Below are 18,138 nucleotides of genomic sequence, written 5' to 3'. Positions count from 1 at the left end.
ATTCATTGATCCACATAAGCATTTGACCACTGGTTGGTTCACTATTAATCGCGCAGCATTTTTAGATATATTGCGATTGCACTTGTGAGATAGTTGAGTGCTTGTAGCAATTAATCTTATCCTGGTTGCGACTGATTAAAAATATGCACTGTTACTGTACTAATGACACGGGAAGGGGTTAACCCAGGGGCGATCAAAGGGTTAAGTGTGAGCCTAAGGGGTGCTTTCTAACTGTATTGGGGAGGGACTTGTGGAATCAACAGAGAGACCTGTGTCCCTAAATGGGAGGATCATAGGCCCTCTGTGCTCATTCCAGAGAGAATGACAGTCTGCCGTGTTTACAACAGCAGACTGCCATTCTGTCGCCACAGGGAGGGATCGCGGGTGCCGATGGCAATCAAGGGTGATGGCTGCGATTGTGGCCACGGCCCCGTGGATCAGATTCCCGGCCTCCTAATGGGGGCGCACACCCCCGGGGGCCCTCCACTGAACCGACTTACCTATACGTCGCTTCGCGCAGCAGAGCGAGCCTGCCGCATTATATCTGTGGCGGTAAGTTGGCAAGTGGTTAAGAAATCCACGGGGCCGGCGATCGTGCATCAGATTCCTCGCTGCCTAATGGGGGTGCGCACCCCCAGGAGTGCTCCACCGAATTGACGTACCTATACGTCGGTTCACGCAGCGGAGCCAGCCTGGCGCAGTATATCTGCGGCAGTCGGTCGGCAAGTGGTTAAGGAACCAAATAGGTGTGGAGCACAGTAAAGCCACCTTAAAATAGAAAGTATTCCATGTGTCACTATGTGATTGGATGAGACGTGTGAATACCTTCTGTTTTAAGAAGGCTTTACTGCACAGATCTGTCTCTGAAATGGGACTGGGAAAATACGGAACACCGTGTGAAATCCACACTGCAAATTGCTTTCCAGCAATAGTTCCAGTAATGACCCAAATCTTCTTCTCTCTGCATTGTGTGTCACAATAGGCGGCCTCTCCGCCTCTGCCGAGAGCACTTCCAATCAGTTCTGTGATGTCCGGTGATGTCAGCTGCAAGCGCCGTATAAACGATGGTTGCAGGTTTTCCCTTGAAATAAGGCGGGTTCTGCCATGACACCCGGCAAGCGTTATCAAACAGAGAAGATTAGAAGAGAGAGCGCAGCGGCCCGGGCACCCTCCGCACGCTCCGCCCGTCTCATCTCGCTGCTGTGCTGCTTCTGGTCGGCTTTTGATGGTGAAGTTCTATCTCTGCAAATGATTTGTTTACATGACCAGCCGCACATTCCCCGCTTAACCAGCTTGTTTTTCAGACTCCAATTAGCCTTGGCTGGTAAGGAGGATTGGCTCAAAATGCGCTGCTGATAAATCCGATCCCCGCTGCATGCGTTACAACACTTAAAGTGAACCCGACCCTAAAATGCTGACTGGAATAGGATCTTAAAGTGATATTTTTTTTTTCTTTGTTTAAAGCGGTGATCCAGCTGTGCAAAAAAAAACGGTTCAAGGTGCAGCATCTCCTGGGGTGTTATCTCTCCCAGTGGTGTATTTTGGTTTTGTGCTGCCCTAGGAAAGACTAAAATTGGGCACCCCCCTCCCCCTTCTATGTAAGTTTGCCCCACTCCTTCCTTTTTAATGGATGTGACTCCCTCCAAAATTGAAGGACTACAAGTCCCAGCATGAACCTCTGAGATGTCACGAGTGGGGTTGAGAGGGGGTGGGAGAGAGAGAGAAGGGGGTGGGAGAGAGAGGGGGGTGGGTGAGGGAGGGAGAGAGAGGAGAAGGGAGAGAGAGGAGGAATGAGAGGGAGAGAGTGGGTGAGTGAGTGAGAGAGAGAGTGGGTGAGTGAGTGAGAGAGAGAGTGGGTGAGTGAGTGAGAGAGAGAGTGGGTGAGTGAGTGAGAGAGAGAGTGGGTGAGTGAGTGAGAGAGAGAGTGGGTGAGTGAGTGAGAGAGAGAGTGGGTGAGTGAGTGAGAGAGAGAGTGGGTGAGTGAGTGAGAGAGAGAGTGGGTGAGTGAGTGAGAGAGAGAGTGGGTGAGTGAGTGAGAGAGAGAGTGGGTGAGTGAGTGAGAGAGAGAGTGGGTGAGTGAGTGAGAGAGAGAGTGGGTGAGTGAGTGAGAGAGAGAGTGGGTGAGTGAGTGAGAGAGAGAGAGTGGGTGAGTGAGTGAGAGAGAGAGAGTGGGTGAGTGAGTGAGAGAGAGAGAGTGGGTGAGTGAGTGAGAGAGAGAGAGTGGGTGAGTGAGTGAGAGAGAGAGAGTGGGTGAGTGAGAGAGAGAGAGAGTGGGTGAGTGAGTGAGAGAGAGAGAGTGGGTGAGTGAGTGAGAGAGAGAGAGTGGGTGAGTGAGTGAGAGAGAGAGAGTGGGTGAGTGAGTGAGAGAGAGAGAGTGGGTGAGTGAGTGAGAGAGAGAGAGTGGGTGAGTGAGTGAGAGGAGAGAGTGGGTGAGTGAGTGAGAGAGAGAGTGGGTGAGTGAGTGAGAGAGAGAGAGTGGGTGAGTGAGTGAGAGAGAGAGTGGGTGAGTGAGAGAGAGAGAGTGGGTGAGGAGTGAGTGAGAGAGAGTGGTTGTGTGAGAGAGAGAGAGAGGTGGTGAGTGAGTGAGAGAGATAGGGAGTGGGTGAGTGAGTGGAGGAGGAGGTGGGTGAGGAGTGAGAGAGGAGAGAGTGGGTGAGTGAGTGAGTGAGTGGGTGAGTGGGTGAGTGAGAGTGAGAGTGGGTGAGTGAGTGAGAGAGAGAGAGAGTGGGTGAGTGAGTGAGAGAGAGAGAGTGGGTGAGTGAGTGAGAGAGAGAGAGAGTGGGTGAGTGAGTGAGAGGAGGAGAGAGTGGGTGAGTGAGTGAGAGAGAGAGAGAGTGGGTGAGTGAGTGAGAGAGAGAGAGGAGTGGGTGAGTGAGTGAGAGAGAGAGAGGGGTGAGTGAGAGAGAGAGAGAGTGGGTGAGTGAGTGAGAGAGAGAGAGTGGGTGGGGAGAGAGAGAGAGAGTGGGTGAGTGAGTGAGAGAGAGAGTGGGTGAGTGAGTGAGAGAGAGAGTGGGTGAGTGAGTGAGTGAGAGAGAGAGTGGGTGAGTGAGTGAGAGAGAGAGAGAGTGGGTGAGTGAGAGAGGTGGGTGAGAGAGAGAGAGAGTGGGTGAGTGAGTGAGAGAGAGAGAGAGAGAGTGGGTGAGTGTGAGAGAGAGAGAGAGAGAGAGAGAGAGTGGGTGAGTGAAGAGAGAGAGTGGGTGAGTGAGTGGGTGAATGTGAGTGAGAGAAGAGAGGGGGGATGAGAGAGAGGGGATTAGGAGACAGAGAAAGGGGGGATGAGAGAGAGGGGATTAGAGACAGAGAAAGGGGGGTGAGAGAGAGAAGGGGATGAGAGAGGGAAAGAGGGGGGTGAGAGAGGATGAGAGAGGGAAAGAGGGGGGTGAGAGAGGATGAGAGAGGGAAAGAGGGGGGTGAGAGAGGATGAGAGAGGGAAAGAGGGGGGTGAGAGAGGATGAGGAGGGAAAGAGGGGGGTGAGAGAGAGGATGAGAGAGGGAAAGAGGGGGGTGAGAGAGAGGATGAGAGAGGGAAAGAGGGGGGTGAGAGAGAGGATGAGAGAGGGAAAGAGGGGGGTGAGAGAGAGGATGAGAGAGGGAAAGAGGGGGGTGAGAGAGAGGATGAGAGAGGGAAAGAGGGGGGTGAGAGAGAGGATGAGAGAGGGAAAGAGGGGGGTGAGAGAGAGAGGATGAGAGAGGGAAAGAGGGGGGTGAGAGAGAGAGGATGAGAGAGGGAAAGAGGGGGGTGAGAGAGAGAGGATGAGAGAGGGAAAGAGGGGGGTGAGAGAGGATGAGAGAGGGAAAGAGGGGGGTGAGAGAGAGAGGATGAGAGAGGGAAAGAGGGGGGTGAGAGAGAGGATGAGAGAGGGAAAGAGGGGGGTGAGAGAGAGGATGAGAGAGGGAAAGAGGGGGGTGAGAGAGAGGATGAGAGAGGGAAAGAGGGGGGTGAGAGAGGATGAGAGAGGGAAAGAGGGGGGTGAGAGAGAGGATGAGAGAGGGAAAGAGGGGGTGAGAGGATGAGAGAGGGAAAGAGGGGGTTGAGAGGATGAGAGAGGGAAAGAGGGGGGTGAGAGAGGATGAGAGAGGGAAAGAGGGGGGTGAGAGAGAGGATGAGAGAGGGAAAGAGGGGGGTGAGAGAGAGGGTGAGAGAGAGGATGAGAGAGGGAAAGAGGGGGGTGAGAGAGAGGATATGAGAGAGGGGGGTGAGAGAGAGAGAGAGGTTAGAGGGGGGGGGTGTGAGAGAGAGGTTAGAGAGAGGGGGGTGAGAGAGAGGTTAGAGAGAGGGGGGTGAGAGAGAGAGGTTGGGGGGGGGGGTGAGAGAGAGGATATGAGAGAGGGGGTGAGAGAGAGGAGCAGGTGAGAGAGGCAGCTTTATTAGAGTCTAAGGTGGAGGGGGGCGGCTTTTTTGACGCCCCCCTGCAAAGTGCCGCCTAGGCCTGGGCCTTGTCAGCCTAGGCCCAAATACAGCACTGATCTCTCCCTCAGCTGGAGAGAAGTTCTCCAGCTGAGGGAGAGACAACACCCCGGGAGATGCTGCACCTTGAACCGTTTTTTTTTCCGCTATACCTGACAAAAACTACAAAGTTTCTCATCTTGAGGAACTCCTTTTTTTGGATTCTACCAGTACAGCTAATCTATATGATTTAGCCTAAGCAGCCTTAGTTCCTGATGCGACTTAGAAACCTGGGGAAAACCTTTCGCACATGGACCAGACAAAAGAAAGATACATGGTGACTTATCCTTGAAAAAGGCTAACACCTATACAGCCGAAACGCGTAGGATAATCTCCTGGACATTTTCCTCTGAACAAAGTTCCAAGCCTGAAATACACGCATGGAACAACAGAGACAAATGGTCCTCAAAAGTCATCATTTTTCACCTTCTCACCTACCTTTCTAACTTGTTCACTTCTCTCACCGATGGACCTTAACCACTTGCCGACCGCTCACTCGAGCTCTACTGCGGCAAAGTGGTTAGTTATCGTCCAGCGACATAGACCTATGTTGCTGGACTCCTCCCCTTGTGGGCGGTGCTCGCGCACCGCCGGAGGCTCGCGCACCGCCGGAGGCTCGCTCCCGCTGTATTCATTCACAGCGGGAGTCGGGCCAGGGGAGGAGCGGCGGCGGTCGCCGCTGCTCTTCCCCGATCGTCGGGGAATAGAGTTTGGAGATCCGCCCACTTGTGTAAACAGAGCGGGCGGATCTCCTAAGTGACAGGGAGTCACAGATTGGAGTGTTTAGCATTGCTGAACCTGGATCTGTCCCTGTGTCACTCAGTCACCTCCCCCCCCCCCCCCCACACGTTAGTAAGCACCAGGCATACATTAACCCCTCCCTCTCCAATAAAATTAACCCCCTTCCCTGCCAGTGTCATTTTTACAGTAACAGTGCATATTTATAGCACTGATTACTGCAGTAATGTCACTGGTAACCCCAAAAGTGTCAAAAATGTCAGTCAGGGGTCCGATCTGTCCACCGCAATGTCGCAGTCCCGCAAAAAAAAAAAAAAACGCAAATCGCCGCCATTACTCGTTAAAAAAAAAAAAAAACACCAAAAATGACAAAAATCTTTCCCTTACTTAGTAAACACAATAACTTTTGCGCAAACCAATCAAAATAAGCTTATTGTGATTTTTTTTACCAAACATAGGTAGCAGAAAACAAATTGGCCAAAAATTAAAAAAAATTTTGATTTTTACATTTTTTTGGGGGGAATTTCATATAAAAAATTTTGAAAAATATTGTTATTTTTTCAAAATTTACGCCATTTTGTTTATAGTGCAAAAAGTAAAAATCGCACAGGTGATCAAATACCACCAAAAGAAAGCTCTGTTTGTGGGAAAAAAAAGGACGTAAATTTTGTTTGGGTACGGCATCGCACGACCGCGCAATTGTTCGTTAAATTCGCACAGCGCCGAATCGCAAAAAGTGGCCTGGACATAAGACAGCAAAATCCTCCGGTGGTAAAGTGGTTAAACCCATCCACGACAAACTTGTCTATTACCTTGTAAAACTTTTTTGAAAATAACCTGTTCAATTCTTAGGCCCCGTTCACATAGGGGGCGACGCTACTTCGTACCGCGACCTCCGAGGTCATGGTGCGAGCAGCGCGCCGCGACCTCGGAGCGGCTGCCATGGACTTCATAACATTGAAGTCTATGGCGGTCACCTCCTGGTCGCCCCAAAGAAGCTCCGGACCCTTTTTCTAAGTTGGAGCGACTTGTGTCGCTCCTATTAGAACGGGTCTGCAGCTTCCCTATGGGAGGCGACCTACGGCGACCTGTGAGGCGACCAGGTCGCCTTAGTGTGAACGGGGACTTATTCTATGATACTTTACTGTTTACTATTGCCCTTAAAGTCCAGGGAACCAAACCCAAAACACAACGATTTCACAGGGATGGTGGCAAAACCTTACTATAGGGCATCCTAGAGATCAAAACCCCTTTTCCAGGTATGACTGGTGAATCATTTATAATTGAATAGGTTTGTTATTAATAGCCGGTGAGACGGTCATATGGGAGTTAGACGCTTCCTCCCAGTCCTCATCCCACAAATCCGGTATAATTATCCTATCTTAATAAACTTAGGGTGTAAAGGCCCGTCCACACTTGACGGAAATCGGACGAAATATCCTCCGATTTTTCTCTCTCTCGCTCAGCGTTCATTACCGTTTTTAGTTGATAGTGAATAATGTTCACGAAATTTCTCGTCCGATTTTCTTTTTTTTTTTGACGTTCGTAAGTAGAGTGTGATGCAAGTACGTATACGTGTGACCCTGGTCCCCCCAAAAGTGTCAAAAATGTCAGTTAAGGGCCTGATCTGTCCGCCGCAATGTCGCAGTCCCGCTAAAAATTGCAGATCACCGTCATTATAAAAATGACAGAAATCTTTCCCGTAGTTTGAAGACGCAATAACTTTTGCGCAAACCAATCAAAATACGCTTATTGTGATTTTTTTTTATAGCAAAAATTTGAAGCAGAAAACAAATTGGCCTAAAATGATTTTTTGGGGGGGAATTTCATATAGCAGAATGTGAAAAATAGTGTTTTTTTTTTCTTTCAGAATTGTCGTTCTATTTTTGTTTTTAGTGCAAAAAATTTAAATCGCAGAGGTGATCAAATACCACCAAAAAAAAGATCTATTTGTGGGGAAAAAAAAATCAACATCAATTTTGAGTACAGCATCGCACGACCGCGCAATTGTCAGTTAAAGTAATGATTAATTGACCATTTGACCCAATGTTGTGTAAGGGTCCCTTTTTTAATTTTGACATTCCCAGTTGAGGGATTTGTTGGTGTTTTTATATATGAAATTCAATAAATGTTATTTTTTTATGATTCTTTTTTGTGAATATTTGCCTAAAAAATCCCAAAAAAAGAGGATACCAATGTATGTAATATATTACGTTTCAGGGCTTCCGTTTGTTATAATGTAATAATTACTCCCAGGTTTTCAATTGAGGATACCACCTTAGGTGGGCATACCGCTGCATTGTGAGAATAATGCCCTGTTATCTTTAGTGCCCTCTTGAAGTGAGAATTGTGCTCTGTTTAGCCAGCTTTTATTAATTCCTCATTAGATAATTGGAAAGCACCCACCCCCATACCCAACAGTATAAATCTAAGCACCAACCCCCATCCCTATCAGTATAAATCTAAGCACCCGCCCCCATACCCAACAGTATAAATCTAAGCACCCACCCCCATACCCAACAGTATAAATCTAAGCACCCACCCCCATCCCTAAAAGTATAAATCTAAGCACCAACCCCCATCCCTATCAGTATAAATCTAAGCACCCGCCCCCATCCCTAACAGTATAAATCTAAGCACCCACCCCCATCCCTATCAGTATAAATCTAAGCACCCACCCCCATACCCAACAGTATAAATCTAAGCACCCACCCCCATCCCTAACAGTATAAATCTAAGCACCCACCCCCATCCCTATCAGTATAAATCTAAGCACCCACCCCCATACCCAACAGTATAAATCTAAGCACCCACCCCCATCCCTAACAGTATAAATCTAAGCACCCACCCCCATCCCTAACAGTATAAATCTAAGCACCAACCCCCATCCCTATCAGTATAAATCTAAGCACCCACCCCCATCAGTATAAATCTAAGCACCCACCCCCATCAGTATAAATCTAAGCACCCACCCCCATCCCTATCAGTATAAATCTAAGCACCCACCCCCATACCCAACAGTATAAATCTAAGCACCCACCCCCATCCCTAACAGTATAAATCTAAGCACCCACCCCCATCCCTAACAGTATAAATCTAAGCACCCACCCCCATCCCTAACAGTATAAATCTAAGCACCCACCCCCATCCCTATCAGTATAAATCTAAGCACCCACCCCCATCCCTATCAGTATAAATCTAAGCACCCACCCCCCTCCCTAACAGTATAAATCGAAGCATCTCTTGGGGATAGGCACATTTACTGTGGAGCTCTTTCTATAAGTGGGGGCTGTAAGAGGGGGTATTTCTGTAAGAGGGGGTATTTCTGTAAGAGGGGGTATTTCTATAAGAGGGGGTATTTCTATAAGTGGGGGTATTTCTATAAGTGGGAGTATTTCTGTAAGTGGGGGTATTTCTATAAGTGGGGATATTTCTGTAATATAGGTGGGGGTATTTCTATAGGTGGGAGCACTTCAGTGAATGCACAAAGCGAATGAACACAGGAAATACTGAGAAGACCACATAGACTACAGGTGACCTTGTTTACCCCTTCCGCTCTTTCTCCTTGTAAAATGCACTCTCTACCACTCCTGACAGTTGTGTCCTCTATCCTTCAACTCTCTCTCTCTTTCACCCCACAGCTTCTATATATCACCTTCCCTTCTATAGATCACCCTTACTTCTGTCCTCTCCTTATTACTGCACTCACCATCTCCTGATATTTCTAAATCCACATGCACAAAAAAAATGTCCATGAAACTGGGGCATGTCTCTTTATATAAACCACACTCTCATATTACCTTCTTCACCCTTCTGCTCCTCCTAACCTTTGGAGATAAATCCCCAAACCATGGGCCTCCATCATTTACCTGTACTTTACACACCCATTACCCTGCACCCTCTGGCTGCAGCCAAAATCAACACAATTTCCCATTTCTCTTCTTCCCAAGACCAGCCTCCCTTTCTCTTGCACCCTTTGGAATACCCGCTCTATCTGTAACAAACTCCCCTCTCGCTATGACCTCTTTATTGATAACTCATTTAATCTACTCGCCATTACTGAAACCTGGCTTCATGGATCCAACACTGCGTCTTCTGCTGGTGATGGTCTTCTCTGGACTTACTCCCCCAGACCCAGTGGACGCAAGGAAGGGGGTGTCGGAATCCTTCTAGCCCCATATAACCCCTTTCAGGTACTTCACCTACCACCCTTCTCTGTCACTCTCCTCATTTGAGGCACATTCGTCTTTTTTTCTCCAGTTTGCCTAGTCCAGTATCAACCTTTCTTGATGACTTCTCTGCCTGGCTACCCTACTTTCTTCTCTTCTGAAATCCCCACAATCATTCTTGATGACTTCAACATCCCAACTAATACTAACACTCCTGCCACTTCCAAACTTCTCAGTCTAACCTCCTCCTTTGACCTGAAGCAATGGATACACGCTTCTACTCACTCTGAAGGCAATATCCTTGACCATGTTTTCTCCCACCTATGCACTCTGCACAACCTCTCCAACTATCCTTTCCCTCTCTCTGATCAATACCTTTTTAGTTTTCACTCTCTCCCTCTCCTTTACCTCCTCTCCCTCCAACCGCCTGTTACCCATAGAAACCTTCACCATCTTAACCCCTCTCTTATCTACTCTGCTACTGACCACCTCTATGACAAAATCTCACCCTTGGACTGCACCGACCTAGCCACTTCTGTCTACAATGCTTCACTGTTAGCCTCACTGGACAAACTGGCCCCCCTTCACTACAGACCGAATCAGGCCCCGACCCCTTCAACCTTGGCAAACAGATACCACTAGAAGTCTGAAAAAGCATAGCCATGCTCTTGAGCGCCTGTGACGCAAGACTAGGTCTCTAAAAGATTTCAACCAATATAAATCTGCCCTCCAAAAATACAATTCCTACCTCCACACTGCCAAGCAGACCTATTTTATCACTCTTATTAACAACTTATCATCCCGTCCCCGTCAACTCTTCTCTACCTACAACTCTCTACTTTGTCCACCGCCTCCACCCACTAACTCACTCACTGCCCACGAGATCGCCAATCACTTCAAACAGAAGATTGATACAATTCGTGAGGAGATCTCTGCTGTCAGATACCCTCCACGCTTCACACTTCATACCCACAGATACAATCATTACTTCATTCAACCCCACCACTATAAACGAGGTTGCTAAACTACTTTCTAACGTCCAGCTAACCACCTGCCCTCTGGATCCTGTTCTCTCCCTAATGCTACGTTGGCCCTCTATTCAACACTCTCTAACGCACATCTGCCACCTCTCCCTCTCTTCTGGCATCTTCCCCAACTTTTTAAAACATGCACTAGTCAGCCCCATACTTAAAAAGCCCTCACTGAACCCAACCAATCTTAACAACCTACGCCATATTTCCTTACTCCCCTTTTTACCCAAATTTCTTGAACGTCTGGTCTACAACCGACTGAGCGACCACCTTGCCGAGAATAGCCTTCTTGATGCCCTTCAGTCTGGATTTCGTCCTCAACAATCCACAGAAACTGCTCTCCTAAAACTAAAACGATCTACAAACGGGCAAATCCAAAAGGACACTATTCTGTACTCCTACTCCTTTCTGCTGCCTTTGATAAGGTTGACCCACCCCTCCTCCTCAAAAAAATCCATGCCCTTGATCTTTGTGACTTTACCATTCACTGGTTCTCTTCCTACTCATCCAACAGCACCTTTAGCATTACTTACAATTCTACTTCCTCCTCTCCTCTTCCTTTCTCTGTTGGGGTCCCTCAAGGTTCTGTTCTTGGACCTCTCCATTTTTCAATCTACGCCTCCTCTCTGGGTCAGCTGATAGCATCCCATGGCTTCCAATACCATCTCTACACTGACGATACCCAAATCTACTTCTCTACCCCTCAGCTCTCTCCCTCTGTCTCCTCACGTATCACTAATTTACTATCAGATATATCGGTCTGGATGTCACACCACTTCCTCAAACACTGAACCTATAATTTTTCCTCCACCACTTGCCCCTTCCCCCGATGTCTCTGTCAAAATCGATGGCACAACGATCACCCCATCCCCACATGTCAAGGTCCTAGGTGTAGTCCTGGACTCTGAACTCTCCTTTAATCTCCACGTCCAATCACTGCTCAATTCATGCCACCTCAACCTCCACAACATCTCCAAAATGCCACCACAAAGCTTTTAACTCACTCCCTGGTTATCTCTCGCCTCAAATACTGCAACTCCCTTCTCATTGGCTTACCTCTATATAGGCTATCCCCTCTTCAATCCATCATGAAGGCTGCTGCCAGACTCATCCATCTTACCAATTGCTTAGTGTCTGCTACTCCTCTCTGTCAATCCCTCCATTGGCTTCCACTCACCCAACGAATTAAATTCAAAATACTAACCACTTACAAAGCCATCCACATCTCTTCCCCCAACTACATCACTAGCCTAGTCTCAAATAACCAACCTAATCGCTCTCTTCGTTCCTCTCAAGAACTCCTGCTCTCTAGCTTCCTCGTCACCTCCCCATGCTCACCTCCAAAACTTTTCCAGAGGCTCTCTAATCCTATGGAACTCCTTACCCCAATCTGTCCCGACTATCTCCTACTCTATTAGCTTTAAGACGTTCCCTGAAAACCCTCCTCTTAAGAGAAGCCTATCCTACCCACACCTAACCACTGTATTTAAATTTTCGCCATCAGCTCATCTTCCCCCCCCAGTTATTACCTTTTGTATAACTTGACCCTCCCCTTCTAGATTGTAAGCTCTAACGAGCAGGCCCTCCGATTCCTTCTGTGTTGAATTGTATTGTAACTGTATTGTCTGCCCTCATGTTGTAAAGTGCTGCGCAAACTGTTGGTGCTATATAAATCCTGTATAAAAATAGTAGTAAATAATAATTGGACTTAAAGCGGAGTTCCGGCCACAAAATCGACATAATCGATTTTGGGCCATCCGCTTGCTTTTGGTCACCTGAAAAAGAAATGGATGGTTACGATTTTTTTTTTTTGTTTACTTACCTTGTTATTGAAGAAAAATATACTCCCCTTTCTTCCACTTCCTCCCTCTGCGGCCGCGGCCCGCGCCGTCACTTCCTCTTTGCATTGATTCCTGGGAGCTGAACGTCATCGCTCCCAGGAATCAATGCGCCTGCACCAGGCACGCTCGTCACTTCCGGTGCGGGCCCTCATTCCCTGCTAAACAGCTTCTAGACATGCCCAGAAGCTGTGGAGGGATGACGCGCCCGCACCGGAAGTGACGAGCGGGGCCGGTGCAGGCGAATTCTGGCAGAAGAGGACACGGAAGAGGACGCAGAAGAGGACGCAGAAGAGGACGCGCTGGCTTCAGCTGCCCACATCCGAGATGGCAGCGCTGGAGAAGAAATTTGCAAGGTAAGTATTTCTTCTAAAAGTAAGTGCGACCTGGGACAGTTCGGAGGCTATCCATTGTGGAATGTACTAGCCCTGACTGTTTATTGAAAAAACATTTTTGTGGCCGGAACTCCGCTTTAACTCATAGTGTGTAATCACTTTTTGCAAAGTTGCCTGAAAATGTAGCTTTAAGTATCCATAACTTTTTAAATACTTATGTATAATACATTCGGTAACTGAACCCTGCTAGCTTAAAATAAAGTGACAATGACTGTAACCGGATAGTTGTAAATGGCTGTATGGGGGCCCCAAAACATTTGTCTGACATGAGCAATACTAAGATGGCCTTCATGCACAAGGAGGTTACAATCATCTTCCCACAAATGAAAGAGAGATACATAAAACAGCCTACCTGCATCTTCCGATGGAGCACAATGCGATGGGGTCTCCTACCACAGCCACCAGGGACTGGGCCCGAGTAATGGCGGTGTTCAGGAGTTTGTAGTTGGACAGGAAGCCATAGTCCAGGTCTTCGGTGGAATCCTCCAGCAGCTGCTCTTTGCGTTTGATGGGGGTCTGCTTGTGTTTACAGGTGTGCCGAGTCCTCACTGTGCTCAGGAATAAGACTCTGAACTGCTTCCCTGGAAACCGAAACACAAAATCACTTCAATTCCCTGTTCCTTTTATACCAACAAGATGAATGTGTGATTGAAGCAGAATGGAAGAACAATGGAAATGACGTTTACCCTGGACATTGAGGACTCTTTCCACGCTGACTTCCGACAAGCGTTTCTTGCGCAGTTCAGCTCGGATCCTGAACACCTGATCTGCGTACGGCGTTACTACACCAATGCTACCATCATCCAGCTTCCCCCATGCCACCGGCCACTTCCGCCTCAACTCTTCCACACGTTCAACCACCTCAAACACCTTGTGGGGGGGGAGAAAAAAGAAAGATCTTTACTACCTACTGAACAAATATAAACCCTCTACCCGTACCACATCCTAATTCTCTAGTAAGAAACATTTGCAGGAAATATACCGGCATGTTTGCTTGGACTTTACTGGCGCCCACTTTAGACAGAGTCAAAAAATTGTCAAAACTTTATTATACAAAATATTAAAAGATTCTGCATGCTGCGTTAGTATTTCATTAAACAATACCAGACTGATACATGAATCAGATACTTCTATACACAACACCTCTTGTTTATAAATCTATACTTCACAATTCAAGTGTGGAGATGTACGCGTTTTTTATGCGCTGGTCATGTTTCGCCAATTGCGTAGCTTCCTCAGGATCACATCATGAAGTACCAAATGCTGATATAATATGTCAGATAATCACTTGTGTTGCATAAACGTCTGGGGGGGGGGGGGGGGGTGGAAGTGGACATAGGGACTAAAGCTCCTCACAATGTTTTGTCTTTCTAGTAATCAGGCAGCTTATGTGCATATCTATCAGTTCCTGTGGGAAACAGCGCCTTAGCCAGATCTACACAAACAACCTTAATGGTAAGAAGACTAGGCTGTCCAGGCAACGCTGTATCTTGGCTCCCACTGGGTCCAATCACAGCAGGAGTAAGTTTGCTGGCGGAGCATGTGCGCGCCCCAGAAATGCAGAATGACGTACATGTACGTGATTCTGCACACAGGAGCCGCCACCCCCCCTTTAAATATACGTGGAGCGGTCATTAAGGGCACCAAAGGCAAACCACACTGATCTATTCCAGGAGGCAATCCATCCAGAGAGCTCATGCCAGTTGAAAAGGATCATCATCAGCTGGCTTGTCCCATTAGGGAAGCATCCTGGCTTCTGACTCTGCCCTGTATGTTACGTCCTATCTGCCACTACTACATAAGTATAGCATATAGAGAGAACAATGAGCCACTGGTCAATATGATGAGATCTAAACAAAAAGGTTTTCCCCTTTTTATCTTTTGTTACATCTCAGTGCTTCCAATATCCTGCAATCACTTACATTTACATCCAAGCCACGTCTGCATAGTATTTCCCTATGGGGGCCAACAGTGGCCCATGTCTGCGTAAATGTGTGCTGAAATGGCCGCTTATAGTCTCCTTTATAAGCCCTGGTGACAACGCAGGAGGACATAAGCCCTGGTGACAACGCAGGAGGACATAAGCCCTGGTGACAACGCAGGAGGACATAAGCCCTGGTGACAACGCAGGAGGACAAATGTGAGAGAGCACTGTCACCCTATAGCAGAACTTACTGAACAAGGACCTCACAGAAGGAACACAGAGGACTATTCTAAGGAAAGCTGCAGATTTAAAAAGATTGGAAATTACTTCTGAAAAGACATTCAAACTAAAACTTCTATTTGATTTTAGTGACTGGGTTTGACTAGATAGGCTGCATTCTCAGTGATGTCACCGCTCTCTAGTGATTGGATAGGCTGCATTCTCAGAGATGTCACCGCTCTCTAGTGATTGGATAGGCTGCATTCTCAGAGATGTCACCGCTCTCTAGTGATTGGATAGGCTGCATTCTCAGAGATGTCACCGCTCTCTAGTGATTGGATAGGCTGCATTCTCTGTGATGTCACCGCTCTCTAGTGAATGGATAGGCTGCATTCTCAGAGATGTCACCGCTCTCTAGTGATTGGATAGGCTGCATTCTCAGTGATGTCAACGCTCTCTAGTGAATGGATAGGCTGCATTCTCAGAGATGTCACCGCTCTCTAGTGATTGGATAGGCTGCATTCTCAGAGATGTCAACGCTCTCTAGTGATTGGATAGGCTGCATTCTCAGTGATGTCACCGCTCTCTAGTGATTAGATGGGCTGCATTCTCAGTGATGTCAATGCTCTCTAGTGATTGGATAGGCTGCATTCTCAGTGATGTCACCGCTCTCTAGTGATTGGATAGGTTGCATTCTCAGTGATGTCACCGCTCTCTAGTGATTGGATAGGCTGCATTCTCAGTGATGTCACTGCTCTCTAGTGAAGGGATAGGCTGCATTCTCAGTGATGTCACTGCTCTCTAGTGAATGGATAGGCTGCATTCTCAGAGATGTCACCGCTCTCTAGTGAATGGATAGGCTGCATTCTCTGTGATGTCACCGCTCTCTAGTGATTGGATAGGCTGCATTCTCAGTGATGTCACCGCTCTCTAGTGATTGGATAGGCTGCATTCTCAGTGATGTCACCGCTCTCTAGTGATTGGATAGGCTGCATTCTCAGTGATGTCATCGCTCTCTAGTGATTGGATAGGCTGCATTCTCAGTGATGTCATCGCTCTCTAGTGATTGGATAGGCTGCATTCTCAGTGATGTCATCGCTCTCTAGTGATTGGATAGGCTGCATTCTTAGTGATGTCACCGCTCTCTAGTGATTGGATAGGCTGCATTCTCAGTGATGATATTGCTCTAGTGAATGGATAGGCTGCATTCTCTGTGATGTCACCGCTCTCTAGTGATTGGATAGGCTGCATTCTCAATGATGTCACCGCTCTCTAGTGATTGGATAGGCTGCATTCTTAGTGATGTCACAGCTCTCTAGTGATTGGATAGGCTGCATTCTCAGTGATGTCACCGCTCTCTAGTGATTGGATAGGCTGCATTCTCAGTGATGTCACCAGCTTTCAATGAATAGATAGGCTGCGTTATTAGATGTCACCAGTCTCCATTCTTAGTCTGGCTGTACCATCTCCTTTAGATCTACCAACAAGAACCTAACGCAAGGGCCTGCCCAACGGCATACAAATAATTTGAGAGTCTAGGTAGGTCCTCATACTACATAGTTTTGTATTATTGAATGTCTTGGTTATTGTGCTTTTGCCCCTCACAATAGTAATAGTTTGAAGGTTTTTCACAATCAGCGTTTGTTGTACTGGCTGGTTGGCACTCCTAGGCATCCAATTACCAGTACCGCCAACTCCGAAATTCTATTGTGCAAATACTGACTCTAAATACCGCAGCTAATGTTTGGGTTCCTTCCTGCCACCCCACATACCCTCATCCTGTCTGGCAGATGAAGGGGGTGGGTGTGGGATAAAAAGCAAGCCAAATAAAGACCTTAGAGGAAGTTTTGGTCAATTAAAAAAAAAAAAAAACAAATGCAAAAAAACTTTGCAGACAGCAATAAAAATTAAACCAAAAATAAGGGCCAGACGATGACCGGTGTTTTTCCAACTCGGGCGCACAGAAAACCATTGTTCTCTATGTGCCCCGTTTACACTGCAACACAGCCCATAGACGCAGTGCAGTGAGCTGCAGCAAAATGCAGACATGCAGCTTATAACGCAGCATACAGGTAGGCACCACTTGTTACCGTACTGCAGTGTGGAGACAAGAATGAAGCAAACTTTGTGCCCCCCCCCCCCCTCATCCTAGCTCACTGCACCCGAAAACAGACAGTTTCCCATCAATAAGCTAGTTAGAACGTAGGAGCTCCAAATGAACATATTTGAGTATTAAGATCGATCTGCAGTGAAGCCAGCAGGTTACAGCTGCCCAGATTCAGAGAAGGATCGGCAGCCATGTTGTGTACACAGGAAGATTGGTAGATATGTGTGGGGGGGGGGGGGGCTCATACCTCAGCATTGTTGTAGAAAGCCGTGCTGTTCTTCTCCTGGACGTCCTCTCCTCGGGCAGTGAAGAAGGTGAGCGGATAGAAGTCTTTGTGGGCGGGCTGCTTGCCGCTGGCCATCAACTTTCCCTCGTAGAAAAGCTCAGATGTGTAACTGTGTGAGAGAGATAAAATCTTTATTACAAAGAGGAATTCTGATAGTAACGATTTATAACTGGGACTGCATTGCTAAAGGTTCTCCTCTAACTGCCCCACATCCCAAAGTAACATTAAGAAGAAAAATGGATAGGATGGACTTTTAAAGGTGCTATTTAAAGTCCACAAACAAAAGTAATATAAAACAATCAGGTTTTATTTGTACAAAAGTTAAAAGCCGTAAACATATAAACCGATTACATATGTATGACAAGAGTTTAGACCAAGTCTTGCCATATTATGTTTGATTCCAGCAGCACAAATATATCTTCTACATGTTTCGCCAAAATGGCTTCTTCAGGAAGTATTTTTTTTTTTGTTAGAATTGACTTTATTTTGGTTTTCATCAGTACAGCATTTAACCACTTAAGCCCCGGAAGATTTTACCCCCTTCCTGACCAGGGGGTATTTTGCGATTCGGCACTGCGTGACTTTAACGGACAATTGCGCGGTCGTGCGACGCTGTACCTAAACGAATTTGACGTCCTTTTTTTCCCACAAACAGAGCTTTCTTTTGGTGGTATTTGATCACCTGTGCGCTTTTTTGATCACGCGCTATAAACAAAAAAAGAGCGTCAATTTTGCAAAAATAACAATATTTTTCATATTTTTTTATATGAAATTCCCCTAAAAAAAAAAGTAAAAATCAAAATTTTTTAAAATTTTCGGCCAATTTGTTTTATGCTACATATGTTTGGTAAAAAAAAAAAAAAAAAAAAAATCGCAAAAAGCGTATTTTGATTGGTTTGCGCAAAAGTTATCGCGTTTACTAACAAAGGGAAAGATTTTTGTCATTTTTGTTGTTTTTTTTTTTTAACGCGTAATAGCGGCGAT

The 18,138-nt window shown here is 46.8% G+C and overlaps 1 protein-coding gene across 1 annotated transcript in view; it reads right to left on the bottom strand.

The window, feature by feature from the left end:
• The window catches only part of HELZ (helicase with zinc finger), a 211,751-nt gene that overhangs the window by 54,118 nt on the left and 139,495 nt on the right, over positions 1–18,138 (bottom strand). The window contains exons 19-21 of the mRNA XM_082272103.1: positions 17,116–17,263; positions 13,305–13,488; positions 12,971–13,199 (exon numbers count right to left, since the gene is read on the bottom strand). Coding sequence (XP_082128229.1) covers positions 12,971–13,199; positions 13,305–13,488; positions 17,116–17,263 — 561 coding nt within the window. The remainder of the gene's footprint in view (positions 1–12,970; positions 13,200–13,304; positions 13,489–17,115; positions 17,264–18,138) is intronic.

This window comes from Pelophylax lessonae (genome assembly GCF_965119305.1).
Source record: "Pelophylax lessonae genome assembly, chromosome: 11".
In the NCBI taxonomy this organism is placed as follows: Eukaryota; Metazoa; Chordata; class Amphibia; order Anura; family Ranidae; genus Pelophylax; species Pelophylax lessonae.
This window is presented reverse-complemented; position numbering and strand designations above follow the sequence as displayed.